The sequence below is a fragment of the Syngnathus acus genome, chromosome 21 (assembly GCF_901709675.1).
Source record: "Syngnathus acus chromosome 21, fSynAcu1.2, whole genome shotgun sequence".
NCBI classification, from domain to species: domain Eukaryota; kingdom Metazoa; phylum Chordata; class Actinopteri; order Syngnathiformes; family Syngnathidae; genus Syngnathus; species Syngnathus acus.
In genome coordinates this window covers 4931337-4957325 of record NC_051105.1, presented here as the reverse complement: position 1 = coordinate 4957325, position 25989 = coordinate 4931337, and the positions used below count along the sequence as shown (strand labels likewise).

Below are 25989 nucleotides of genomic sequence, written 5' to 3'. Positions count from 1 at the left end.
GCTGTCAAAAGTCTTTATTGTAACCACGGTAACTATATAATCACTGAGGACGACATAAAGCCATTTTAGAAACATTAGCTAAGGGAATTTTTGGCCTAGTCGGACCTCGACTTTTCGAACTGAGATGTTGGATTGATTCCGACTCAATGCCCCGGTCAGACTCTATGATTGTCTGGCAGGCAGTCCGACGTGTGGGCTGCCTTTTGTTATACTTGTACAGTTGTTTTACGAAATAAAAAAAGGTCCCGGTGATTGACAGATACTCCGTCCAACATGCAGTTAGATATAAAATGTAGGGTTCACAGAGCTCACTGGACAGTGGATGATTTCCTGTCAATTGCCTTTTCAAAATTTGATATGATTGGCGACCAGATCAAGTAGTCATCAACCTTTTGCCCTTAATCAGATGTGACACAAGAGTGGTCTTGGGATCGGATCCGAGTTGACACAAGACATGATCCTCTTACGGCGGTGTGGAATTGACGGTCCATCCGTGCGTCTAAAACAACATCCCCGCTTGGCAGCCTTCAGCCTTCTCTTGTTTTTGAGGCAGTGTTAGTCTTGGCAGCCGAAGGCTTGTACAGTACACAATCAGGGCTGGAAGCGTGAGAATGGCCGAGAGACTTGAGTTCAGTGAGCGAAATAGGAGAACCAAAGGAAGAGCACAGAGGAAACAAACACACATGGATATACTGTCGATCCGGACAAGAGGCCCCTGAAGACTGAAGTAAGGCTGAAGTGGGGCTTGTATGACTAAGAGAAACAGATGTGTCCACAGCACAAAGACACTCAAATACTCAATGTGGAGTAAACATTTTTGATTGTCGGACGAATGCACTGCAAAGTCGTTCAAGTGTCTCCACTAAGTCGTTTGAACATATTGGAATTGGTAATGGTAAAATGTAGGCTGAATGCTTAAAACATCGCATTTTTTCCATAATACCACGGGGTACTGACTTGGACGGACGGACGGAATTTTATTTGTTGCCTTTTCAGTTAGGCCCTAATACCCCAAGACTATATATGCTAATATTTTGATCAATTCAATACCAAAGGAGAATAGATGATGTCATAAGACACACAAGTGGTCATAGATGAAATAGAATACACACTTATCGGTCCTAAGTGTGTCTGCTCCAGCTCTGCAGCCAATATAGAAGCCGGTGGTGCCCCACTTTCCCTGCCCTTTGAACCCCAAATGTGGGGCAGTTACATCGGACGTGAGATTATTTCAGCCGCACCTGCTCTCACTGTCGTGTCCCCCCTGCCTCTGCAAATAGATCCTGTTGCCACCCGAGTTACATAATTGCCTGTGTTGTTGAGGGGTTGATTCCTGTATGGCTATTTGTGTATGCGTGCGTATGTGCGCCTGTGTGTGTAAGCATCCCACCTGTCACTGTGGTGTTACATGCATTGTGTTACTCTGGGCCATTAAAGTGATGTAATGAAAGGTGGGACAAAAAGAGAAAGGGGCAAGTCACAAGCCATTTTATTAGGTACACCTGCACTCACAAATGAGGTGTGGACTGTGCCAAAAAATCTGTTTTTTGCAATGACGATAATGGCCTATTTCGTTTGAGACTTTATTTCATTCTTATTGTGGTTTGCAATTATTGAGACTTCTTTCTAGTATTTTGTTTAGCTAAATCTCCATAGCTAAGCATTCTGGGTTGCTAGGGAAGTTAAAAGGTGTGTTGTTTTCTGGACTGCTTGTATACATTTTACCATATTAATTTATATATATGTAATTTGTATATTACAAAATATTAGAAATAAAGAGAGGAAACATAATATTTAAAGAATCATACTTTAATATAATCTCTGGCAGGTATTAGCTGTATTAAATACATAATATTGCTTTCCAGTTTTTTAAACTTTCTTTTAACCAATGTAATTATACCATTTAATATTAATTATTTACATGTTGTACAAAAATATATTTCACAAAAAATGAGCAATACATTTACAATATGAAGCTTTAGAAAATCACAAATATATTCCTTTTACAAAAAAGCCCTGTCCCGTTGTAGTTTTTCATCTGGGAGTGAACTGAAACAACGATACAGTCATAATTATAGTTATGGTAATAATATTCCAGTGTGTATAAAATATCCAGTCCCCCCCAACTTAAAAATGTTCACATGACCGGCAAGTGTTCCAACTGTGATGCTAATTCGGATGAGTCCTTTCGGTGCCACTCGCCAGGTGTCGTGGAATAGACGAACGTCTTCTAGACCGCAAGACAACCTGGAGCCACTGAGCAACTGTATCCTGTTGGAGTGTGTTTCAGTAAGGGGGGCAGGTGCAGCTTGGTGGTGGGGGAGATCGCTTGAGGGGGATGCAGACGCCTTCTCTGTCTCTCTTTCATGGCTATGATCCAAGATGGCTGCCACGTTACATGCCTGAGAGCGGACAAGAAAAGACAGACCTGATTAGACTCCTTGGGTCCAGCAGCTTTTTTTAAACGTAGCGTTTTCCTGGCGAGGGCCTCGTAAACACCCGTGGCCCCAGTAAACATGCCATCCACGCTGACTAACAGGGGCCTGGCCGCCTGCCTGCCTGCCTTCCTCCCTGCCTGCCCTTAGCACCCCAGCCAACCAAAGTCCAGCACGAGCTGTGAAAGAGCAACATTGAGCAAAGCAAACAGACAACTCATTCTTGCCTCCTCCTTAAGTTGTCGGACGCACATTCCTAATGCACGAATGCAAGTCGTGACACTCACAAACCTGCAGTCAAACAGTCGAAAGGAGTCACTTCCTAGCTAGCCTGTCACGTCACACTTCATGCAAGGGTGATCCTCAAAACCTCTTTTCACACAGCGATCCTGTCAAATTAACGCATCAGAGCCGTAACAAAAAGTCGGCCATCGTGTCTTTTACACAGAATCTCACAAAGTGGGTTATTGCACTTCTCCTACAGAATTGGACGAATGGATTATTGTTTATTAATTGTGTGCACCATTTTGACCTTTCTGCTATCTCACAATGGTTCTGAAAACACAAACTAGATCTGAGTTTAGCTTTCAGAACTGAAATAGATTCTAACGCTTGATGGGCACCAGGGGATGTGTGACGACGCCACTGCTAATTAGCATTGCTAATGGTCAAGCGTGATAAGAAAGTGGTGCATGTGACAGCTGGATGGCGTTGGTGCTTACTCTCTAATGTCTTGTCCAGGTCGGCGATGAAGTCCTCCAGTTCTTTGGTGTCACCCAGTTTGGCTGCGAAGAAAACACATCCAATAGTTTGCATTAGATATTGTTTTAAAAATCGTACAGTCCAGAAAAATGGAAAGTGGAAATTATCTTGTTTTTTTTTTATTACTAGTACGCTCTGGTCAGACCTTGTGAGCCAGCTCCAAGTGGTATCCGCTGACAACATGCTATTATTATATTGCAGCATTGGCAATAAAATCAGCCTTTAAACCTTAAACTTCCAACTTCCCAGCAGACTTGAATGCAGCATGAAGAGCACGCACTCACCTTTTGGTGACATCAGTGACGGCGAGGGTGAGGTGACGCTCGCCGGAGACATGGCGGTGGGCGAGTGAAGCCTCTCGTCACTCAAGCTGAAGCTATTTCTGTTGAGCGAGTCGGCGCCTAGGTAGGAAACACACAAAAATACACATGGTCCTGTTAGATGAAGCAAATGTAGGCCTGTCAATCAACTGTGTGTGAGTTGAACAAGCAGGAGTCACTTTCACACACACATACATATATGCTAAACATACAATTTTTGGTCTGTGTTGGGATCCCAAACCTAGTACTGCTTCAAACGTGGGAATGTGCTTCAAATAAAACAACTGTTTTCGGCACACTAAAAATATTTTTCGTAAAATTGCATCCAGCATATAGTTTTTAAATACCCATGTGTGGTATCTTGTGTTCCTCTCCGAACGCTTAAAGTTGACACTTTGATGCCTGCGGCTCACATGATGCCACAAAACCACGTAAAAGGACTTCGGGCAGAATTTGAAGCCACCCACGCTTGTGGCCCTCGAGTGTATTGAAGTTATCATCCACCAGTGCTTTCTTATTTACTCGCCTTAACTTCCGAGATAAATGTTTACTTTATGGGAGTATGTGAATGTGACACAACATACCAAACATGGACATTTAAATCCAAAAACGTTAACTGACATCTAGCAACGAGTCAATTTACTTCAAATCGAGAATGGTGCAACACCTGGCACGGCGATGATATAGTGCTGTCAGAAATTTGTCTACGCCTCCATTTTATTTTAATATTCTAGTCCACATTCTAAGCGCTTCCGACTCACCCCCCAACACACACACGCATGCCAAGATTCTCTCCCTGGCAGTGCTGCTTACTATAGTGTGTAACGCTTGTCAACAGTTAGATCCATTTCCCTTTCTGCTTCATGTTTATCCTCATTGCATGATAGCTGGAGCCCATTCCAGCTGAATTTCGGCAGGGTACACCATGAACTGGTGGCCAGCCAATCACAGGGCGCTTACAGATAAACAACTGTTCAAATCCCACACAATCACAGTTAGAATTTGCAACACGGGAAGGCCGAAGCTTGGATTCAAACCCCGTAACGTCAAAAGTGTGAGCTAAACTTGTTCACTCTACCAGAATTTATGTGCACTGTATAAATAATCCATCAATCCAAACATTTTGATCATTAGGTTCAGAGATGAGCTGGAAGTAAACTATTATGTATACCAAATGATCAAAATGGGTGTTATGTATTAGTTAAAGAGTTTAAAGCCATTCTTTTTTCCACAAGTACTGTATATGAATCTACGGAGTGAAAGTCCACCACTTTAGTTTTCAACTCACTCTCGGTGTCGCTGATGCCGCTGTCGCTGACGCTGGCGCTACTCCGCCTCTTGGCGATGCGCAGGTGCTCGTCGTAGCGAAAGTGACGCTTCTCCATCGGGGACGTGAAGTCCTCGATCACGGCGTCAAACTCGCACAGCACATCGTCCAGGTCGTCCACGTCCACCACCAGCTTGGCTGCGCGTAACAGGGAAATATTCGAGTATGCGTGCGCAAAAATGGAAAAGCATCGTTTGGCATTGGACCAATTTACCTTTGCGCGACAGTTTTGGAGACTTCATGGTTCTCCTTCGAATATCCAGTGCGTGCGTCAGGGTTTTTTACGTGCGTCCTCTTAACTTCAACTCAAGTCTGTGGCGCTCCTCTTTCCTGAAGTTCTTGTACTCGTACCGAAGTGCGCGCTCCTGTTTTTGAAGAGCGCAGCAGGGCATGGGCGGGGTCAGTACGTGCGAGCGTGCGCGCGTGTTTGTGTGTGTCACACGGCTGAAGTTACACTTCACTGACGTCTTCCTCGCAAAAAAAAGTGTTAGTAAACAAGTTGTGCGTCGCCATATTTATTTATACTCATCAACTTGTCACTGTGCAGGGTTTCAAGCCAACAGGCTTCATAGTATTGGGTTGACTATACCCATTACATATTAGAATGAGTAACTACAGCCTCACAAAAACCTCCACTGTTAACACAATTTTGACCCTTTAAGGACAAGAATCAAATTGTGGGCCAGATCCGACCGGTCTCTTCACTTTAGTATGTGGTTTACTAAAGCAAATAAAGTGTGTGTATGTCAAGCTTTTTACTCAATGTTTATGTTCATTATTGAGACAGAAAATACACAGAAATAGCAATAACTATTTATTATATACAAATATTAATTTCCCCTCAATATCCTCATTTAACTAATTGAACGATAGCATCCCTGCTATTCATGAGGAATAGGGACCGGATCCAATCTTGGATAGGAAGAATCTGTGTATAATTAACGCCTCTTGAAATGCATTGAAATAACCAATGTAGATTTATTTTTAAAGCCCCAAATTCTTCCCAAAAAAAATGTGGTTGCTGTTATGTGATTTCCCCCCTTCCCTCCTGTATGTGCACGTATTTCAGTCCTCGTTGTTGTCTCCTTTTCGTGCATCACAAAGATTTTTTCGGCACGTGGTTTTTGGCGGCTCATCAGGCTTCTCCATTCGTTCAGCAAAGCCACCCAACATGCTGTTGTTTCCCCGCTGGTAGCTCGTGATACCAGCATAACCAGCTGGTCACAGCTATCACCAAGTCCTGGAAGGCCCCCAGCAACATGCTGGCCCTGCTGTGTGGTTGTGGCTCAGTTCATACAGCAGGTTGTCCAGTGAACAGAGGTTCAGCTATTCGAATTTTGGCTACACAATGCAGGCCTGGTCATGTGAAATCAGCTCCATCTAGTGGTTATTAGGAGTACCACAGATTTAAGAACGTTAGGGCTCGTAGGTTAGGTTACAAGGTTATTCATGTGACCTTTCAGTTTAAAGGTCAAGTTCTTACGATTGGACTGTTACATTTTGACCATTTTATTTACATCCGTTAACAGATGCAGGTGATATATTGAAATAACCCTAAGATGTGTGACCCCAGTTCTGTCACTCCAATTCTGTAGTATAACCCTGGTGGGATGATAATAATTCTAAAATAAGAGTGCCCACCACCTTTAAAACTGAGCAGCTCTCAATAAACCTCCAAGCGGAGACTTTTGCACTTCCAGCGCCCGCTCTAATGCTATCAGCATTTGGATAAACATGCCGTGTGTTTGCAGCTGCACAGGACTGTTGGCTCTGGGGGGCCTGGGGGTCTTGCCTACCGATGAGTCTTAAAAGCAGAGGTGCTAAAAATCACACCTCTGAGGCCCCCATGAGAATACATTAGTATTCATGCACTCATGCTTTCTCATTTTGATTTAAACAATGTTGAAATGTATTTTCTTAAAAAGCCTTTATCACGACCGACATTATATCAATTTATTTTCGTGGATGAATAAAATCTATATGTTGTATCATATATGTATGTAAATTGTGTCCAAAATAGACCGAAAAAAGGTAAATAGACAAACAGTGAAACTGAGTTTAATTCACAATAATATTTTTTAATCTAAATACCAATTCACAAACGTACATTTTAAAATACAAGAATGTTAAAAGAATAATATCCGTCTGCACAATTAACAAAGAATCGTAGTACAGTACACACATAGTAAAACCATAATAGTAAGGGTAATACGATACAGCCAAAACATCAAAGTGTCAAATTAACATTGGTTATCATTCCATCCACGTCAAGATTTCTTTATGTATGTTTGCATCGGAAATATGACATAAATGAGCCACATTCGAAACCCAAACTAGTGATGGTCATTTTGTAATATTGCCTGTGAGCTAGTGAGACAGGCAACAGGATGACAAAAGCAAACAACTGGCAAAGAAAAAAAGCATTGTCTAATAAATCAAGGTGTGCTAAATATTATATTATATAAGAAGTATTACTTACTTACTGCTTGTATTAAGAGTGTGTTGGGCAAGGTTGGTACGTGTGCATTTTATTATACTGTGGATGGTATGATGAACAATGACTCTGCAGCCAAGTTTTCACTGTTTAATAGGTTGACGAGGCAACTGCTAGTACATGGAAAAATACAAATGTTGTGATTAACCATAGAATTAAGCACATTAAGACTCCATTGGTACAATATGTGTGACATATGTGGTGGCTCAGTAGGCATCTTACCACTTGTGATTTCACATAAGTGACAAGTGCAAGTAAATCTTACTAAAATAATAAGGCTTTAAATTAGCACTATGTTTGGGTAAGTTCACCAGAAAAGGATTGCTCAATTTACCACCTAAAATGTGTTACTATGTTATAAAGATGATTACTGTATTTTTACAGAAGTAATCTGGCAACCCAGCTGTCAGATGTGTAAATGTGTCAGACAGTGTAAATACTGTAAATTGGATGGATGGATGCATGGACGGACGGACGGATGGATGTCCTGCGTGAGATCGGTGATGTCACTCAAAGTTGCAGCCCAACAGCTCTACCCGCAGTGTGATAGAACCTACCCACGTTCTGGGGATGATTCGGATGAAGCGAGAAAAAATGGGAGGGTAGATGAAATTCTTGGCATGTTCATTGTTGTTTGTGTTCCCAAAGAAGATCTGGATTTGGACAAAACAGTATTGAAGAGTTGGGTTAGAATCCAATGGAGAGTGTTCATCCACCACCACTGAAGTACCTTAGCTGGTCCGTCGTCATCCTCGGTGTAGTCGTGCCAGTGGATTCCATTGTCACTGTACCTTAGAGTGTACGAGGTGACATACATCTCTTTCCCCAGAGACTTGGCTCCTTGAGTGACAATCCCTGTTATCTTCATAACCTCCGGCAGCTCCACCTGAAGCCACTGCTTTATGTCTCCGTTCTGCACGAACAAAAACAGAGCAGGTATCACTATTTGAGGTCCTTGAGATGACGGGAATTTTAGATGTCCCTTACCTTTGCTTGCCATGCATTGACAGCTCCTTGTTTGTTCAGGCGAGCAAAAAAAGGACTCCAGTCTCCAAAGTACCAGTTGGAGTTCACAGAGCTTGCTGTGATGCGACGATCCTCGATCAGTCTGTTCTCCATCCCTAGAGGCACTGAGCAGCCTGACCAAATGGCAGTAGACCATAAAGACCTCATTCTGAAGTATCTAAAATCCGGGCATGTTTCAAAATCTTACCATCGAGCTCACAGCCGTAATACTCCATGCGCACTGTGGCCATGTTGAACCAACGCAGAGGGTGGAGCCGAATGAACCGTGCGATCACCGGTGGTGAAAAGGTGTTGGTTTTTGTCACATAGGCCTCGTGGTTCCCAGTGAACACCTAAGTGATACCACAATGTTAAGAGACACTTTTCTCTTCTCTTTTTGATGCACCGTGAGCATGACATCATGTTGAAGTATCGGTTAGTGTAACGTTTCAAATCCTTCCAACCTTTATTGGGTATATGCTATCTCCCTTGTAGAGGATCCATCCCCTGCGATCATTGCTGTAGGATATGGAGTAATTGGTGACAAATTGGGATTGGAAGAGCTGCTTGGCTCCTTGTGTGGCCACCTGGCTGATCACCACGGGACGCTGAAAGTCCACCTATACTCCAGAAAAGGATAGGCAAGTATCAGATGGTATCTACAGTTGCGTGGATCGTATCCCTTTGGGTATACCTGAATAAAATGGTTGCTCTGGTCTGTGCTCCATGCGTTGTATTTGCCTTTATTGTTCAATCTGGCAAGATGTGGCTCCCAGTATCCTTTCAAGTTGGAGATACTATGTGAGATCCTGTCTTACTTTGTACTTCTGACTGCTGTCGATCGGTTGTGCTGCGACTACCTCGAGTGTTGTTGGCTGTGATCTGCTCATCTTTCACACTGCCTGATTCCAAGCCCAAGGGGTGGAAGCAGTCTTAGAGAACACATGCAAGAACCACATCACAATCTAGTAATAGCATTCAATGTACTAGAGGCAGGTTGGTTTTATTGAGTAGTTCATACCATTATCGAAGACCAAGAAGAGTGTCTGCATCCCTCTCTGCTGGTTGAAGCCAATTTCTGTCTCCAGCTGCCAAAGGCCAGGCTTGGATGCATTCATCTCCAGGGTAGCAAAACTTCCTGAACATAGCAGTTAGCATTGTATGAAGCCATTAGGTTTCGCTAGAAAGATGTTTGTTTACCAGGAAGCAGCGGATAAACTGCGTGTCTGTTGCTGGTAGTCGTCGTATGGAGGAATGTCTGTCCGTGGAAGTAGATGCTCTGGAAGTCTTTGGGAGAGCCCATGTTGATCAGGTGCCACCGGATGAGCTGGTTGGTATACATCCTCAGGCCCTTAAGGCTATATATGATACCATTGATGGCTGTAGAAACATCATACATAGGCATTTCATCAATATTCCCATTGAATTTACATCAATCTGAGTATTGACTTGTTAGACCCAATGATCATATCGCGGGATTTTTGATTACAATGGAACTTGAAGCTCTCTTTGAGGATAGGGTCCATAACTCTTCTTCGTCTTTTACGCAGCATCTCTCCAAGGTTCTCCTCATAGTACCAGCTCTGCGACTCATCAAAAGTCATGAAGAGCAACGCAAACTCCCTCGTGTTTGTCACATTATTTAAAGTGCCCTCTGGACACACGAGCAAAGGTCCAATCAAGCCAGATTGTATGTCCTTTTCCTAAAAAGAAATACAAGTTAAAAACATCCTCATGCTCGTCGTCCATTCATCCATCCATTTTTCCCCCCGGGATCAATAAAGTATCTATCTATCTATCTATCTATCTATCTATCTATCTATCTATCTATCTATCTATCTATCTATCTATCTATCTATCTATCTATCTATCTATCTATCTATCTATCTATCTATCTCTCGCTCTCTCTCTCTCGCTCTCTCTCTCTCTCTCTCTCTCTCTCTCTCTCTCTCTCTCTCTCTCTCTCTCTCTCTCTCTCTCTCTCTCTCTATCTATCTATCTATCTATCTATCTATCTATCTATCCACCCACCCGCCCACCCATCCATCCATCCATCCATCCATCCATCATCCACCCATCCATCCATCCATCCATCCATCCATCCATCCATCCATCCATCCATCCATCCATCCATCCACACTGAAGTACTCACGGGATTAACGCCGGAATGATAGGTCCAAGTTTGACAGTGTGGCTCATCGGGATTATGGGCATGCTTTCTGGGGACCTTCCAAATGTATGTGTTTTTACCATTGGGTGGAACTTCATTATCATATTTGTACGAGGGCGTGGAGCCATCTTCATAGGACAGACCTTCTGTCCACTTTGTATAGGTAACCCCTTTCGGGTGTAAGGAGAACGGACGACTGGCTTTGTTTTTGAATACCACCTACCGATAGAATTGTCGTATATTAGACAATAAACAGCTTGAAAGGACACAACATCACAACAACAGCCTTTATCTTACCATGATGCTTTGTCCATACTCAGCCTTGATGACGGGCCCCAGGATACCAAGATGCTCTTCCTTTTCACCTCGGATTTCAGGAGTTCTGAACAATCCATCTGTGTAACCTCGGAATACTACTTTCTTGAACTTTGTGTTTCGGCTGTTTTGGAGGGATTTTTCCTGCCTTCTGTTGGAATAGATTTAGATCATTTGACACTTTCATCAAAGGTTTGCTACAAGCTCTGAGCCTACCTCTGTCCAATGCCAGCATAGTCCCACTCAACCTCCTCTGCAGCAATGAAGTACGTCTTGACATTCAGCCCTGAGTGTTTTAAGTAGTATTTAGCGGTCTCCTCTATGTTGAAGTTCTTAATGTCTTGATGATCGCTGTAGGGGTCTTTGAAGTTTACATACTCATATTCGTCTGCGTTCAAATCCTGCTTGTCGGAAGATGAAAGGTCAGGCCCATCTCCTGGAACATAAAACTCATAGTCGCTGAAATCTGGCCGGGGCACACCGATTACCACAGGCAAGTTAATGAGCTCCTCCTCATCTAAGAAGACTTGTGTTGAAGCGGGACGTGACCCCCTTGGGGTGATGGCAGGGTTGAATCCACGAGGAGAGAGGGGTAAACCGCTTGTGACCTCGGGCTTGTATACTTTTCTTTTTCTCGTTTTCATACCTTGGCCCTTCTGTGGCCGCTGTTGGACATTGACCCTCTTTAACTTGGGTTTCTTTTTGGATGTTGGTGTTTCTTTGATGTATTTCACCAAAGGGTCCGGAATATCCATTGGTACCTTTTTGTGAGTTCCGTCATAAGTCCAGTTGTGACTATCTGTCCTCACTGAGGTGGTTTTAATCACTTCCGTGTGGTTTTGTTTGAGGTATATAAACACTTCCTCATTGCTTGCTGAACCATTGAAATCATCTGATCTTGTAGCATTGATGGGCTGTGAGACACTTGAGGTGTGACTTTTATTCAAGAGAGATGTACAGTTTGACTCAAGGGCATTAGTTGCATTAGCTCTGTGGACAGTATCAACTCCAGTCCTGTTCTGGTTACCCAAGGTTGTAATGTTGCTCGGGCTAGAATAGGGTTCTTCTTTGGATTTTAACTCCAGGCAGATAGCGGTCAGATTGTCACTGGTTAAGGTTTGATTCAATTCTTCAGCTTCTAATGCTGACCTTGCAAATGTTGTCTCAGTCCGATTGGCCGCTTTGTTTGATATGTTCCCAAACTTAAATGAAGCTGTTGTGTTAGAAAGTGTGGCTTTATCCGTCCTGGAAGTGCTTTGATTATCAAGACTTGAAGCTGACCCAGAAGCACTGCTCTTTGGGCCTTTGTCTTGCGTCATGCTACCGTATATTGAATTTTTTGTCCGGATTGTTAATTTTCCATCCGGCACATCAACAGCATCGTAGTCAAGGAATGACAAGTCAAGCTTCTCCACACTATCCACTGAAGCTTGATTCTTCCATGACCTGAGACCTAACTGACTGGCAAGCATCTCTGTGTAGTCATCAATCGCCGTTGCGCTTGGGGCAGGCTCTTTTGGCTTCTTCACTTCCTCTTCTTTCTTATTTTCATTCCTAGTCGCGCGGTTCGACTCATCAAATTCTATCTTTCCTGGCCAGTCATAGTCACTGTACTCATAGTCGCGGTCGCGGAAGCACTTAACATCCTGGAACTTTAAGCGCATTCCTTTGGTTGTCTCGTGGGAAGTCAGCGACGCCAGAAGCCAAACACCTGGTCGAAAAAAGATAGGGAACAGATTCAGTCTAAATGTGTGTATGAATTTATAGTTATTGATAACTGACCAATGTTTGCCATCCCCATTGTAATGGTATCGCCAGTCATGGGGTAGAGGCTGAGGATGTCTTCCTTGCGGGTGTGTAGTTCAAATGAGTGGCCGTAGACGGTTGCTGTCTGAATATAGTCTTGTGCGCCAATGCTGGACACATGCCACGTTGCCACTTCACCGTTGCAGAAGCCCAAGAGTGGCCCACTCTCGTACACATACCCATTGATAGCTGTTGGAACATGAATGTCAATCAACTAACAGTCATATCTTGTAAGTTTACAGCTTGACGTACTGTGCATGACGTTGGAATTGTAAAAGTCGGGGTCTTCCTTGTTTACTCGGGATCGATCACAGAAATGCAGAATGTTGTCATCCAGGTACCAGCTTTTGTTCTCATCAAACACAGCAAACGCGGCCTGTTGCTCCTTGTCTGATTTGACCTGTTAGACACCAATCAATTGTCAGCAGTTTCAATTTGCAAAGTCTTACAATTGTAGTGAATCAAGCAGTACAGTTCTGTTGGGTTTGGAAGGATGGTTTGGAATGGTACGTTCTAATCTGGGTTTGTTCTTTGCATTCAAGCAGCATAGAGCCAAGGAGTTGAATCCAAATCATGTTGTTAATGGAACCACCTGGAAATGGACCTTAAGATTTTGTTAGAAGTACCCAAAGAAACCAATGCACACATCGAGAGAACATGTCAACACCACTCAGAGACCTCGCTGGAATCAACTCAGAAAAGATTTTCAAAATCTGAGTGACCGCATCGGCACACTCTAGTGAATTTAGCTCCACTGTACAACTGGGGCAAATAATGTGCTGCCCGAAATTCGGAAAAAGGTGTTCAATTCAGCCTCTGCTCCTCAGGTTAATGCAAAGAACACATTTTATTGTTCTGTGACAATTTTTGATGAACAGTGAAAAACTTGGCCTAGACTTGGAATTTTACCTGCACATTCCTGAGGTTAAGCGACTGGCTCTTGCAGATGAGGAGAGGTCCAATCAGACCTGAGGCTATGTCACGTGGCGTGTTCACGGCACTGTGGTACATCCGTGTTAGACACCTGGAATCTCCTTTCAAAGGTCCGTCCTCCTCGGCCACCCTCCAAATGTATGTATGTGTTTCGCCAGGCTGGACTGCATGCGTCTTGTTGCCTGGTAAACATGGACATGTATCACTTAATTGTTTGTATGACAGTTCTTTCAGAAATGTTTGACTTTGCGGGAAAACACAGTACCTCCTTCCGGGTAGTTCACGCCTTCCTCTGACTTTGCGATTGTCAGTCCATGTGGATAGATACTGTACGGCCTGGAAGCCATGTTCTTGAATACAATCTGTTCAAGGGGAATTTTGGTGAACTGTAAGTTGAATTGACATGGTCTTCCTCCTGGAATGTGGGTTTACCTTGATGACATCTCTGACTTGCGCTCTTATTACTGGACCCAAGATGCCAAGCTCACTTTTTCTCTGCTTATTCTCTATTCGTTGTGTGAAGGACTCATTGTACAGCGTGTACACGACTTTCTTGTACTTCCTGCCAATGCGGGTTGAGGACTGCTGCAGGTACTGGGACTTGTAGCTCCTACATAAAAAAAACGAGGAGACATATTTAGAAGTAAAGGTTTCTTCATATTAACAGTGGAACTTCCAATCCAGCATAATACAGCGTATTGTTTTTTAACATTTGCCATATTCATATATATGTAAAACACTATAGAAAGTTTACCAAAAAAACTGTGTCCGCTTGCTTTATGCAGGAAAGACTTGTAGTGTTTATCCTTTATTCTTTTTTTATTTTATATTATTTGACGCTCACTAATATCTTGCTGATTTTCAATTGTGTTTTACTGAATTTACTGTTTACTGAATCGGTCAAGCACGTATCATGATTTATGAATGCTGATGTCTTACTCGTCAATATGTTCGGGCATGTCGGGCGCGTAGTCCCAGACGACCTCTTCGGCAGCAATGTAGTATTTCCACTCCCTGCTTTCGCGTCTTTGCGCAGGGGTTATCCTCCGCCGTGGTGCTTCGATGCCCTCACACGTTCTCACATCCAAGAAGGCGTGCATGCCCTCTGCAATGCGTTTCTTTGTCAAGCCAACATCCGCTAAGAAATATTGATGCTAATGTGTATGTTAACCTTCAATGTGCTTGAGCACATGCGAGGATAACATCCAACGGCCTATGTGCACAGGCACCATGCTGGCGGTGGTAGAGGAAGCGCTGATGAGGCCCAGGGACGACACCTTGTGGCGCATGTGCTGCAGCACCTGCCCGGTGATGTGCACCGAGAACAGCTCTGGCTGGGAGCTCATGGCCAGCAGGTAAAGGCTCACAGAGGAATACGCGCAAACGCTCAAACCTGCAAACAGTTTGATGCTGATTTACACAATACTGGACTGAAATGTATCTACAAAGCCAAAATGATTTTGAGTCTAATTCGAGAATTCAAGAAATATGCCTCAAAACAAATCAGGGACTCTTGCTGAGTAAGCATTTAAAGCAGTGGTGTCCAAAGTACTGCCAGGAGCACATCGATCTGGTTTTCAATTGGCCTGATTCATATTCAAATAATAAAATAAAAAATTAAATTGGAATGAGGTTCATAAACTAAATGTATGAATGGATTTCACACTAATCCTTTTTCTATATTTTTTTAAAGATTAATGTATAACTGACATTTGATTCAGTATGAAACAGCTGTAACTATTTTCATGGTTTTTTTTAATACACACAGCTAATAAAAAAGCGCTCTGAAGCCCGGACTGTCCAAGTTAATTAAATCCAAACAACCAACAAATCCTGTTTTGTCCCCAAATAATTTGGATTGTGTTGAATTCTACTTCCTCACCAGATCATCTGCTCTTGTCAGGTTTGAATATCATAAGTGAAATCCTCTTATTCTTCCCAGTTATGATTACCTCCACCAAGGAATTTCCTCCTGACAGTTATTGGTGTGAGCTTGTTCTTATCAGTATTTCTCGTGCGATTAGAACTAGTATGTCTTACCAGGGAGTGCTCCCTTGGTATAGCCATTAATGGTGTAGTGGACATGGTCTAAGGAGTGGTCCTTTGGCTTATAGATGCTTTCTCGCTCATCAAAGACCCCAAAGAGTAGGACCAGCTCTCGTTTGACACCAGCCTGCATCACTGACTCATCCAAGCTGCCTGCAACGACAAAGTCATCCATAAGGTATTTGCACTCCAAAAGTCAAATGTTCCCACAATCTCACCATTCTTGCAGATGAGCAATGCGCCAATGAGGCCGGAGTTGAAGTCCTCCACCAAATTTATGTGGGAGATGTATGAATAGGTGAGGCAGGTTGGGTCATCGGGCTTGGGCGAAACATCGGGTGTCACCTCCCAGTAGTATACATGCTCGTTGCCCGGTTTCACCACATCATCCTCCTTTTCTTTCTGAGACGTGTTGTCAAAGTACTGCGCTCCTGCAACAACATCACATGACACCAATCACTTTCAAAGAGTATTGAGGGGAGTGTTCAGTGTTCACTTTCAACTCTATATTTAATTAAATACATTACAAAGACAAGATATTTAATGTTAATTCTAATTAGTGGATTTTTCTGGTCAAATAACCCACATATAATAATAATAATAATACTTTTATTTACTTAGTCCCTCATTTATTCATTTGTTTATTTCTTCATTTATTTATTTGGTTTGTTATTTATGTTTTGAGTATATTAAATAGGTAGCTAAGGTCGAATCAGCGCATGTTTGTTACAGCGTTACAATAACAGTATCAGAAGAACTCAAGTGATATTGAATTATATCTTCCCAAGATGCTGTTTGCTTGTTTTAGCTCCCTCCTCGCGGCAACATTTTAGACAAATCTTCTGTCTGGCTTCATGTCTCATGAATTTCCTCCCTAGTGGCAGTTAGCTAAGGCTCCTCATGTTGGACTTCAGTACTGCCTCGTCTAAACATCTGCCTGCGCGGGTTAATATTTTAAAACAAGACAAACAACCTTGTTTGTTGTGCTGTTCAACTTTGTGTGCTTTTTGGAACTACGACTTGCATCATGATCAGCACACACACAAACCCAAGCATGCACGCGCACACGCGCATGTCATAGTGGTCCACCACAATCTGGTTCAACAGGAACTCACCCTCGGAGTTCTTCCCGTAAGCAATGCCGTGTGGGTGGAGGCTGTGCAGTTGTGACGCCAGGTTTCGGAAAGTGACCACGAGGATTTCGTTCTGCTCGGCCCTCAGCGTTGGTCCGAGCAAACCTGCGGGCATGGAAAAAGTACACTTAAAATATACATAAACATATACTACATGGTTTTCCTGCAGAATAATTGCTGACTCAGTTGACAGCATTGTTTCCTATCAGGGCCCTGAAGGGCCACACAAATTCAAATACTTGAAAATATTCTTGAAAATATAGGATGCAACAATCTAACTTATTTATTATAATATCTAGTTAATATACTAATACTTTCAATCATGTTCAAATGTCAATGCTATAACCCTTTGGTCTACTCAACTCAACTTTATGTATAGAGCAACGACCCCAGCAACATAAAAACAAACTGTTAAAATAAATGACATTAAAACAGTAAACACAATGAAACACGAAAACAATGCAGATCTTCAAGCCCAGTTGAAAGAATCAAGCCGGGCAGTACAAAGCTATTTGAAGCATGTGGGAGGGGTAAAACCATAATAATAATAATAATAATAATAATAACAATGAAGTTGTAAAATGTTGGAATTTGAGTAGTTGCTCAGTAAATATTACAGTTTTCTACTGTTTACCTCCCACATAATAATTTTTTTATCTTCTATGGTCGTCCAAAATGACATGACACACGTACATTTTCATATGTGTTACCTAATGAGGGATCATGAACCTTTGGCTGTGTGAAGTCTTTCTCAAACTCCCGGAAAACCACTTTCTTGTATGTGGGATTGAATCTGAAGAATAGTACAAAACAAAGCAAAAAACAACCTCAGTGGGGAAAAAGCCATGCTGTCCGCACGTGTTGTATCAACATAAGATATGCAATCAGCGACAGCAATGATACTATATAAGCAGGACAGACTGTACTGTTTTAATCACTTACAAGATTCGATACCAGACTACACAAAAGTTGATGATGAGTAAATCAATTTCATTTATACTGTATTAAGACTGACAATTACAAATACAATGGAGTCACACACATACTATTCACGAATGGACTAGAAGACTCTGTAGATTCCAATCACTCAAAGATCAAGCAGAACCATCATTATGAAGGAAATCCCACTCAGCATCTAAAGTACACTAATGATGGCAGAGGATTTCTTGAAACACATTAACAATTTTAGTTTGAATATTTCAACTAATTTCACAAGACCCCTAATTTTTTGTATATTTCATTTGTCAAAATGTGTGTGTTTTTGCTCTCTGCTTGCATTTTTAAAATAACTTTTTTAAATAAAAGATGAACGCTCACATAAGGAGATGCATATGCAACACAAGTGCTGCACCCGGTGAAGTCTTTTAACAAGTGTGTTTCATTTTTGTTGTGTTTTTGTGATGTTACTACAGGAGGGTAACAGTAACAGTGACGTGTGATAACAACCATAGAACATGAGCTTTCAAAATAGGTTCTTGCAAAACGGCACTAGGTGAATCATGTCTGGCTAATGGTGAGTAGTTCTATTTGATTATTATGATATATTTTTTACAGCGGTTAACTTTCTGTTAGATTTATGACAATTAGTATTTAAAGCTATTTGCTGAGTAAAGTTATTATAACAGTAACAATTGGAGAGTATTATTTTTTGATGCGAAAAATTGCCAACCAACATTACGGAACACGTGTGTCCACTTTGGATGCCACATTGCAATAATTAACAATGTCATAGTGAATTGGGAACAGTTGTTAGCACACCTACCTGTGCGTGTCATTGCCATTGTAATTCCAGTCTATTTCCACAGCAGCTATGTAGTAGTGCCTTCTCCTGGTTTGGTCCTGCTGGTTGGCTCCCACTTGGACAGAGCAGGAGGCCAGTAGACCCAGCAGGAGGACGGGAAAGAGACCCGGATCTCCAGTCCAGATACAAAGCCTCATATCTGAGTGTGATCCTCCTAATAGTGAGTCCACTCTGTTCTAAAACTATTCAAGCAGTGAAGTGTACATGAGGGCGAGTGTGTGCACGAGTGAGAGTGTGTGACACAAGAGTCCACCAGGATCTTTATCTCTCCCTGATGCATACACACAGCAGGGCAATGAACTATGTATATTTATTCTCTACTCTAATTGAAGCCTTGTGTGCACTCCAGTGACAAATACAATGTATGTGTTTTTACAAGTAACCCTCGACGATATACCTTCATTTATTTATAGTAGTTAAAGAAGAAAAAAGACATTTGAATGAATAAGGAAAACTAGTCTTATTTACTGTCCTGTACATTTCAAATGATTCTTTTGGCACACTCTTTTGGCAGCAGCATTATTGTGTGAAGGCTGTGGCCTTCACACATGTTATTCTAGACCATTCACTTCATTATTGTGTGAATTGTTATTCTCATGGTTATCTGCGATTGTCTGGCAACCAGTTCAGGGTGTCCCCCGCCTACTGCCCGATGACGGCTGGGATAGGCTCCAGCACGCCCACGACCCTTGTAGGGTACAGATAATGGATGGATGGATGGATGGATGGATGGATGGATGGATGGATGGATGGATGGATGGATGGATGGATGGATGGATGGATGGACGGATGGATTATTATTCTCATATTTTATTCCTCACAATTTTTGGGAATTCTACAACTTCTACATTCGTCGACCGATTCTCACCAACTCCAACATACCGATTCTCACCAACTCCAACATATTCCAAAAATTCATCCAAGTGCAATTTTGTTTAATTGCAAACAGTTGTGGTCTTCCCAAAATACAAATGTTTCTATTGATAAGAGATCTAACCTGAGTACATCTTTTGGATTTAAATAATGATGATCTGATTAATACAGTACAGTTAGTTTCTGATCTGCATGAAGAAACGCCAAGAAAACAAGAACACATTCTGACTTATTTATTGAGGCACAATTACAACATTACAGTTCAATATTGAAGTCACAATTATATATTTGTTTTTGTGCATTACCATGTGTATGACGAGTAATAAGGAAACTGGAGTGTGTGACTTTTAATTTAATGGGTTGTCGTGTAGTTTGTCTATATGGACTTGCCGTAGCGTAACGTCATAAAGTGTCTGTCGCAAGCTCTCCGAGCCCATCTGACTACTCGAGCTATGGTGCCTACACTGTCCTAAATTACAGCGAAACAGGTTCGTTTAGCTTAAAATATTTTTGTTGTTCACATAGTAATCTCATTCCATCTTCTTGGCAATCTATACATTGAAAGCATTTCATTCCGGCGCTTGAACGCCAAGCAGCCTTAGCGAAAGTATATTTATGTTTCTCCTGCAGAATTGCCATATTTCTACACTTTTTAACAACAACGAGGTTTCTATATTTTGCAGGCTACTTACCTTACATCGAATTAATAGTAATGAGTTTGGTAACTTTTTAATCAGAAGATGAAAACAATCATTTATTTATTTTTTCTTTCACAGCCATCAATGTTTTTGCTATACCACCGTTTAAAATGTGCTATCAATCTTTTGTCCGGCTTCTGGTAGATGGGATAGATCGGCAGCTTTTTAAATAAGGCACTCCAGCTCTATGTTCAGAAATACAAAAATGGAGCATGCAAAGAAAAGAAAAACTGACAAAGTCCAGGCCTGATAATGTGGGGTTGCTTTGCTCCATCTGACACAAGGTGTCATGAGTCTGCAGAGTTTGATGAAATCTCAAGACTGTCAAGGCATACAAGAAAGACTCTGCTGCCGGTTTAAAAAAAAGTTGAACTACAATTTAAAAACAATGTGATTCATTTTGAATATATGTATGTATATATTGTTCATTTTTACTCTTCAAGTTTCATGCTGTATCAGTGAACAACTATTAAACACTCTAAACACACTACCACATCACTAATGTTAAAATAAAATGTGATTTTGCGTGTATAATTTTATTGTCCCGCAGGTTTACACCGACCGGCATGGCGTGTTGCCGTTCCTGCCCACGCCTGTGCACGCGCTCATCGGCCTACACCCTGGCCCTGGGCTTAAGTTTTATCACACTCGGCACAAGTCGCATCCTGCTGCTTAAATTTGCTGCTAATGCAGGTGATGAGAACATTCAATTACATGTTCTTGAATCATCGCGAAGGCTTTCTTAATTATTGTTTGTGGTCTATGGGCAGACAACACATATGACTTCCTCCCAGCGTCTGTCAACATGCTGGCCGAGGCGCTCAAGCTGCTCTTCTGCCTCATGATGTCCATCAGGGTGTTCATTCGAGGTAAAGTATTTGCGTTTGTACTTGAGATTATTTTCCCCCCCTTAAAGCTAATAAACATTTTCAATCTGGTCTCAGAGGGGCGCTCCTGTAGAGATCTGCGCTGCTCTTCTGCCTCTTCACTCATCAGCTATTTGAAATGGGCTGTCCCCGCGTTCCTCTACTTTCTCGACAACCTCATCATTTTCTACGTGATGACCTACCTGCAGCCTGTAAGTTCCTCCCTTGTGTGGATCGGTTGCCACTCGCGACAACACAAACATGCAATCCCAAAAAGTGGCCATTTGAAAAGCTTCACCGTACGTCGCTTTTCTCGATTATATCCTGATTGATGTTGTCGTCCTCAGGCCATGGCAGTCTTGTTTTCCAACTTTGTTATTCTCACCACGGCTGTTCTCTTCAGACTTGTCCTCAAGTAAGTTACTCTTCCCGTAACATAAGGCCCTCCTTTTTTTACAATCTCATATTGTCATCTTAGCATGGCCATGTCTGATTTTTAATCTCAAAAGGTAAAACATTCAACATTTATTCAGTGGCCTGAGTTTCATTTACACAACACATGAAGTGATGAAGTGCTAAACGGGACACTAATTATATTTTAGGCCAGCTAAAAGTAACAGAAATAAACTGATATACTGTGCTGTAAAGATTTTTGATCAGTCATTTGGTTAGTTATTTTTTGTTAAAAAAAAAAACTGCAACAGCAATTCAAGAACAAAGTATAAAATTAATGACGTATTATAAAGGATTTATTTTAATATAACCTCTGGAATATTCTCCAATATTTCTCTCTGCCACCAGGAGACGCCTGTCGTGGGTGCAGTGGGCGGCATTGGTCATACTCTTCCTGTGCATCGTCTCTCTGACGACGGGGTCGGGCGGAAGCCAGAAGTCAGGCGGGTCTGTGGCAGGGATCCGCTTGCGGCCCCTGTCCACGCCTTCCAACTCCTGCTTGCTGTACACGCAGCTGATGGAACAGATGAAGAACAGCAGGTGGCGTAGTCGCATCATAGAAATAGTGCAAGTTCCACTCCCCTGGGCCTCTAATGCTGCTACCCAGAGAATCACTGATCTCGTTAAGATTCAAAATAAAAGTCCTTTACTCTGTGTATGATCCCCCAGCGCCAATGCATCGTGGGTGTCGATGCTCCCCGGGCAGGCCTGGCGGGACAGCTTGGTGGGAAAGCTTCGCTCGCTGGGCGTGGGCCACATCCTGCTCCTGCTGCAGTGCTTCATCTCGGCCATGGCCAACATTTACAATGAGAAGATCCTGAAGGAAGGAGACCAGCTCACTGAGAGCATCTTCATTCAGAACAGTAAACTGTGAGCCTGTCGTCTGGACAACGGGACAAAAAGAAATTTGATTTTGTCTTGATTGTTTGTGCTTTATATTGTGGCAGGTATGCCTTCGGCGTGCTGTTTAACGGTCTGACCCTGGTTACTGGACAAGAGTCTCGGGGCCTCACTGTCCACTGTGGCCTCTTTTATGGACACAACATGTACTCTCTCGCCCTGGTGGTCATCACTGGTTAGTAACATGCATTACCATATATGACATACAAGCCATAATATTAGCCACACCCACACAATCTTAAGAGATCTGATGATTGAGTAATTTATTATTGTGTAAAATTTTGATACTTGAGCCACTAAAACAAACATACAAACAAACAACTTTCACAGTTTTAAAGAACGACATATTGTTAGGATCTTTATAGATAGAAAAGTGATATAGACTACCTAATTAAACTAACCAGGGATACTGGTAGCTCTTGTGCTACATAAGAACGTTACGTGCTAACATTTCATCATTTATTCCCAAGGTGATAAGTTAATATTCTCAGTTATTTAATATATATGTTAGTGAGATTTAACGCCACAACTTGTTTCTCCGGGGTGATAATAACCTGTGGTGCAGTCACTCCAAACTCACAACAGCCTCCGTATCAGCTCAAGTGTCTCATTAAAGCTCAGATGACTGATGAAAAGAAATATGGAATATTAAACCCCCACATACATTTTTGTAATGTGTTTCTAATAAGGGAAATAGTGGGGGGGTTTTTTTTCAAACAGTAACGTGCATCATCATTAATTTATTGTGGCTGCTTCTGGTATTCGCAACTTGTACAGTAATCAATTAGCTCAGTGGTTTGGTTTTGCTGAGGATAAATAACATGTCTGTATTATATTTTCTCTACATGTGCTGATGCACTGTTTGTTTTCAATTATTTATCGCTTAGAGCAGAGCTATTCAATTAGCGGCCCAGGGGTCACATGCAGCCCAGAATAAACCCCAAGAGGCCCAGCTTTTGGTCTAGCTTGCCTGAACGGAACCGCATTCAACAGATGCTGAGGGTATCTCGGGTCACAAAGTTTCGAAATTTCAGAAATACCGTGAATGCAACACTCCCGTAGCCTACCCACATTGTCAGATGGTGTTATTGTAATTGTGGAAAGCAGGCGTCGAAAACAGAAGTTGTGGCAAGATACTGGGGGAGTAAAAAAAAAACCATGTCTGTTTCCTCATTGAAAATTGACAATGAAAACTGTTGATATTGGTTTGAAATTGTTCATTATGGGCGGTTAACTGGGCACCGTTAGCCTGTCTATGGCGTTTGGCATCGGTTGAACGAACTTTCCGAAAAGCAATGTGGTTGTTTTAATTACACACTAATTCCCTTTGATTTATGCTTAGTTTGACAACAAATTTCAACTCGGATGGCTTTCAAAAACAGCCGGAAGCCTCATTTTTGAAGAAATGTTGCGTATCTGCCCATTTGCGATCTTTGCGAATTTCTTGCTCGAAAGTCTCAGCAAAAATTGGTCCAAACGACGGCTAGAAAAAAAAAGCTTGTATTTCCAAAGCACTGCCGTCGTTTGATAAACCTGAAATCCTCGTCTGATACATTAAGTTAGTACCAGATGAAAAAAAACCCTAACATAATGTAACAAGGCTCAATGGGACAGAGGACAGCTCATGGCCTTCAAACTAAAATCTTCAACTTGACACTTCCTGTCCACCAGCGACCCTGGGCCTCTCCGTGGCCTTCATTTTGAAATTCCGGGACAACATGTTCCACGTGCTGACGAGCCAGCTCACCACCGTCCTGGTGACCGCCCTCTCGTTCTTCCTCTTCGACTTCCGGCCCTCTCTGGACTTTTTCCTGCAGGCTCCCGTGGTGCTGCTGGCCATCTTTATCTACAACGCCAGCCGACCACGGGACCTGGAGTACAGCCTGCAGCAGGAAAAGCTGCGGGTCATCAACGGGGAGGTGTTAAAGAGGTCCAGAGGGGTAAGGGCACACACGCATGCACATGCCAAGTTCCCTGCAGGAAGGTTAAGTGCAGGGATTGGCCATTTTGTCTCCACAGCCTTCTTTTGCTTTTAATGGAGGAACAACACACACTTTTTTCTGGTTATGCATTTTATTATGAAATATGTATTTCTACCTAAATGTAGTGGATCTTTTTGTCATTGACACAAATTTTAATAGTTGAGTTATTTTTAATATATATGATGTTTTCTTAACGTGTTAGTCAGTTTCAATTATTATTTTGCCCTGCCGAAGTGCAATTTTTGATCTACCCTTTTAGGGAGTTATTTCGTTGTGACTCACCTTCACTGTTGTGTTTCAGGATGGTGAGGAGCTGGAGCTTCTGACCAAGGCCAACACAGAGAGCGACTCTGAAGAGTCGTCTTTGTAAGGCACAGAAAAACACTGTTTGCAGTGTTCACGAAGGACGCACATTGTCCACACACATGCTGTCTGCAAAAGGTTTTGGGTTTTTTGGACCCTGGAGTGACGACATTGACGCTGTGTCTGGAACACACGAGAGACTGAGGCGTTTGTTTTTCCTGTGGTCAAACCTCAACACGCGCTTTCTTTTTGTGTACTGCCACTGTGTTCTTTTTTTCCCTTTGGAAATCACGTGGGTATTTTTTGCTGCTGGAGGAAGATTTGGATAACTTTCATTAGCAAGACAATTTATCAGGATGTGAGGATGCACAATATATGTGGCGCTTGAAGATTGTTTGGCTCATAAATTGGACTCTTTAAAAGCACAATGTCTGTATGGTACTTTTTTGTGTGGGTCACATTTTGAGTATTTATAAAGTGCCATTTGTGCTCTGCAATTAACTAAAAATCATTCATTGGTTTTGGAATGTGGCGGGATAAAGAGGAACACAAATCCATGAAAAACCCGATCAAATAATCTGTTGGGATTTGTTTCCCCAAACTTCATTCAAATGCATGTGGAAACTCATTTTGAAATCGTGTTGCTCAAGCACAACTTTCCGGCACAATGTCAAGCCTACTACTGTAATTGAAATGCAAACTATATGCTCACTGGCTACAGCAACTGCACAATCAATATCCAGAATAAGAACCAGATTTTAATGCGTTTCTCTTTTCAGTACTACCTGTACCTATTTTTTATTTTATTTTTCATTGTTCAAAGGGAAATTTAATACATGGTACTGTGAATAGTTTATAGTGATTAAATTAATAAATTGTAGTGTATATAGTATTCAAATGTATATTCATTGTTTATTTTTTGTGGTGGTGCCAATTTGAATAATTTACAGTTAACGGTTTGTTGACAATTAATTCCCCATTTTATTTTTTTATTTTTTTTATTAATTATATTAAAATATTGTAATGTTCTTTATTTCTTCTATTCATCCATCCATTATGCCTACAATGTAGCCAGCCTAACCACTACTCACCATGATGCCTGTTATTATTTTAATGTACTATTTACTGTTGTATAGATATTATGATATATGTTCATAATCATGAACTAACATACCATGTTAGTTTTGCTGGTAATTCTTGATCATGTGTTAAATTGCGTATTATTATGATTACATTTTTTTTATTCGGTTTACTGTAGTTTTATTTCTAGTCTGGTGTAAAAAGATTCTTTTACTTTGTTGAATTTTAAAGAAACTGTTATTTGTAATCCATTCAGCCATTTTTTATACTATTTTTCCTCATAAGGT

The 25989-nt window shown here is 41.8% G+C and overlaps 3 protein-coding genes across 5 annotated transcripts; 1 reads left to right on the top strand and 2 right to left on the bottom strand.

Moving 5' to 3' along the window:
* Nucleotides 1-2316: 2316 nt before the first annotated feature.
* Nucleotides 2317-5211, bottom strand: rgcc (regulator of cell cycle). Its single transcript, XM_037239751.1, has 5 exons — nucleotides 5059-5211; nucleotides 4806-4982; nucleotides 3482-3598; nucleotides 3158-3220; nucleotides 2317-2402 (listed from the first exon to the last, which is right to left on the bottom strand). Exons 1-5 carry the CDS (start codon nucleotides 5084-5086, stop codon nucleotides 2395-2397), a joined length of 393 nt encoding a protein of 130 aa, XP_037095646.1. The 5' UTR covers nucleotides 5087-5211; the 3' UTR covers nucleotides 2317-2394.
* A 2203-nt stretch (nucleotides 5212-7414) lies between these two features.
* Nucleotides 7415-18787, bottom strand: f5 (coagulation factor V). 2 transcript variants are annotated; one of them, XM_037280777.1, is made up of 25 exons: nucleotides 18514-18787; nucleotides 17457-17544; nucleotides 16729-16851; nucleotides 15832-16044; nucleotides 15608-15766; nucleotides 14739-14960; nucleotides 14507-14672; nucleotides 14000-14177; nucleotides 13833-13929; nucleotides 13544-13749; nucleotides 12887-13034; nucleotides 12611-12823; nucleotides 11045-12539; nucleotides 10811-10979; nucleotides 10496-10732; nucleotides 9833-10046; nucleotides 9544-9723; nucleotides 9365-9481; nucleotides 9204-9275; nucleotides 9038-9123; nucleotides 8808-8963; nucleotides 8552-8696; nucleotides 8326-8477; nucleotides 8069-8251; nucleotides 7415-7991 (listed from the first exon to the last, which is right to left on the bottom strand). In XM_037280777.1, the coding sequence occupies exons 1-25, from the start codon at nucleotides 18682-18684 to the stop codon at nucleotides 7845-7847; spliced, it is 5337 nt and encodes a 1778-aa protein (XP_037136672.1). In that variant the 5' UTR covers nucleotides 18685-18787; the 3' UTR covers nucleotides 7415-7844. The 2 variants fall into 2 exon arrangements, with proteins under 2 accessions (XP_037136672.1, XP_037136671.1); XM_037280776.1 differs by having other exon boundaries at nucleotides 17457-17539; nucleotides 18509-18786.
* On the top strand, nucleotides 18599-25854 carry slc35a5 (solute carrier family 35 member A5). Of its 2 annotated transcripts, none has more exons than XM_037280780.1 (10): nucleotides 18599-18707; nucleotides 20669-20811; nucleotides 20889-20987; nucleotides 21063-21196; nucleotides 21332-21399; nucleotides 21786-21977; nucleotides 22107-22307; nucleotides 22385-22512; nucleotides 24009-24277; nucleotides 24621-25854. In XM_037280780.1, exons 2-10 carry the CDS (start codon nucleotides 20685-20687, stop codon nucleotides 24687-24689), a joined length of 1287 nt encoding a protein of 428 aa, XP_037136675.1. In that variant the 5' UTR covers nucleotides 18599-18707; nucleotides 20669-20684; the 3' UTR covers nucleotides 24690-25854. The 2 variants fall into 2 exon arrangements, with proteins under 2 accessions (XP_037136675.1, XP_037136674.1); XM_037280779.1 differs by lacking the exon at nucleotides 18599-18707 and adding an exon at nucleotides 19802-19908.
* Nucleotides 25855-25989: the final 135 nt, after the last annotated feature.

Coding starts and splice junctions, on each gene's coding strand:
- rgcc (XM_037239751.1), bottom strand. CDS start 5,086: ATGAAGTCTCCAAAACTGTCGCGCAAAG. Junction 4,983..5,058: donor TCCAAAACTGTCGCGCAAAG/GTAAATTGGTCC, acceptor TGTTACGCGCAG/CCAAGCTGGTGGTGGACGTG. Junction 3,599..4,805: donor CGGCATCAGCGACACCGAGA/GTGAGTTGAAAA, acceptor TTTCCTACCTAG/GCGCCGACTCGCTCAACAGA.
- f5 (XM_037280777.1), bottom strand. CDS start 18,684: ATGAGGCTTTGTATCTGGACTGGAGATCCGGGTCTCTTTCCCGTCCTC. Junction 14,178..14,506: donor ATGCCCGAACATATTGACGA/GTAAGACATCAG, acceptor TTTTTTATGTAG/GAGCTACAAGTCCCAGTACC. Junction 8,697..8,807: donor ATAGCATATACCCAATAAAG/GTTGGAAGGATT, acceptor GGTATCACTTAG/GTGTTCACTGGGAACCACGA.
- slc35a5 (XM_037280780.1), top strand. CDS start 20,685: ATGGCGTGTTGCCGTTCCTGCCCACGCCTGTGCACGCGCTCATCGGCC. Junction 21,197..21,331: donor TGATGACCTACCTGCAGCCT/GTAAGTTCCTCC, acceptor TGTCGTCCTCAG/GCCATGGCAGTCTTGTTTTC. Junction 21,400..21,785: donor CTCTTCAGACTTGTCCTCAA/GTAAGTTACTCT, acceptor CTCTGCCACCAG/GAGACGCCTGTCGTGGGTGC.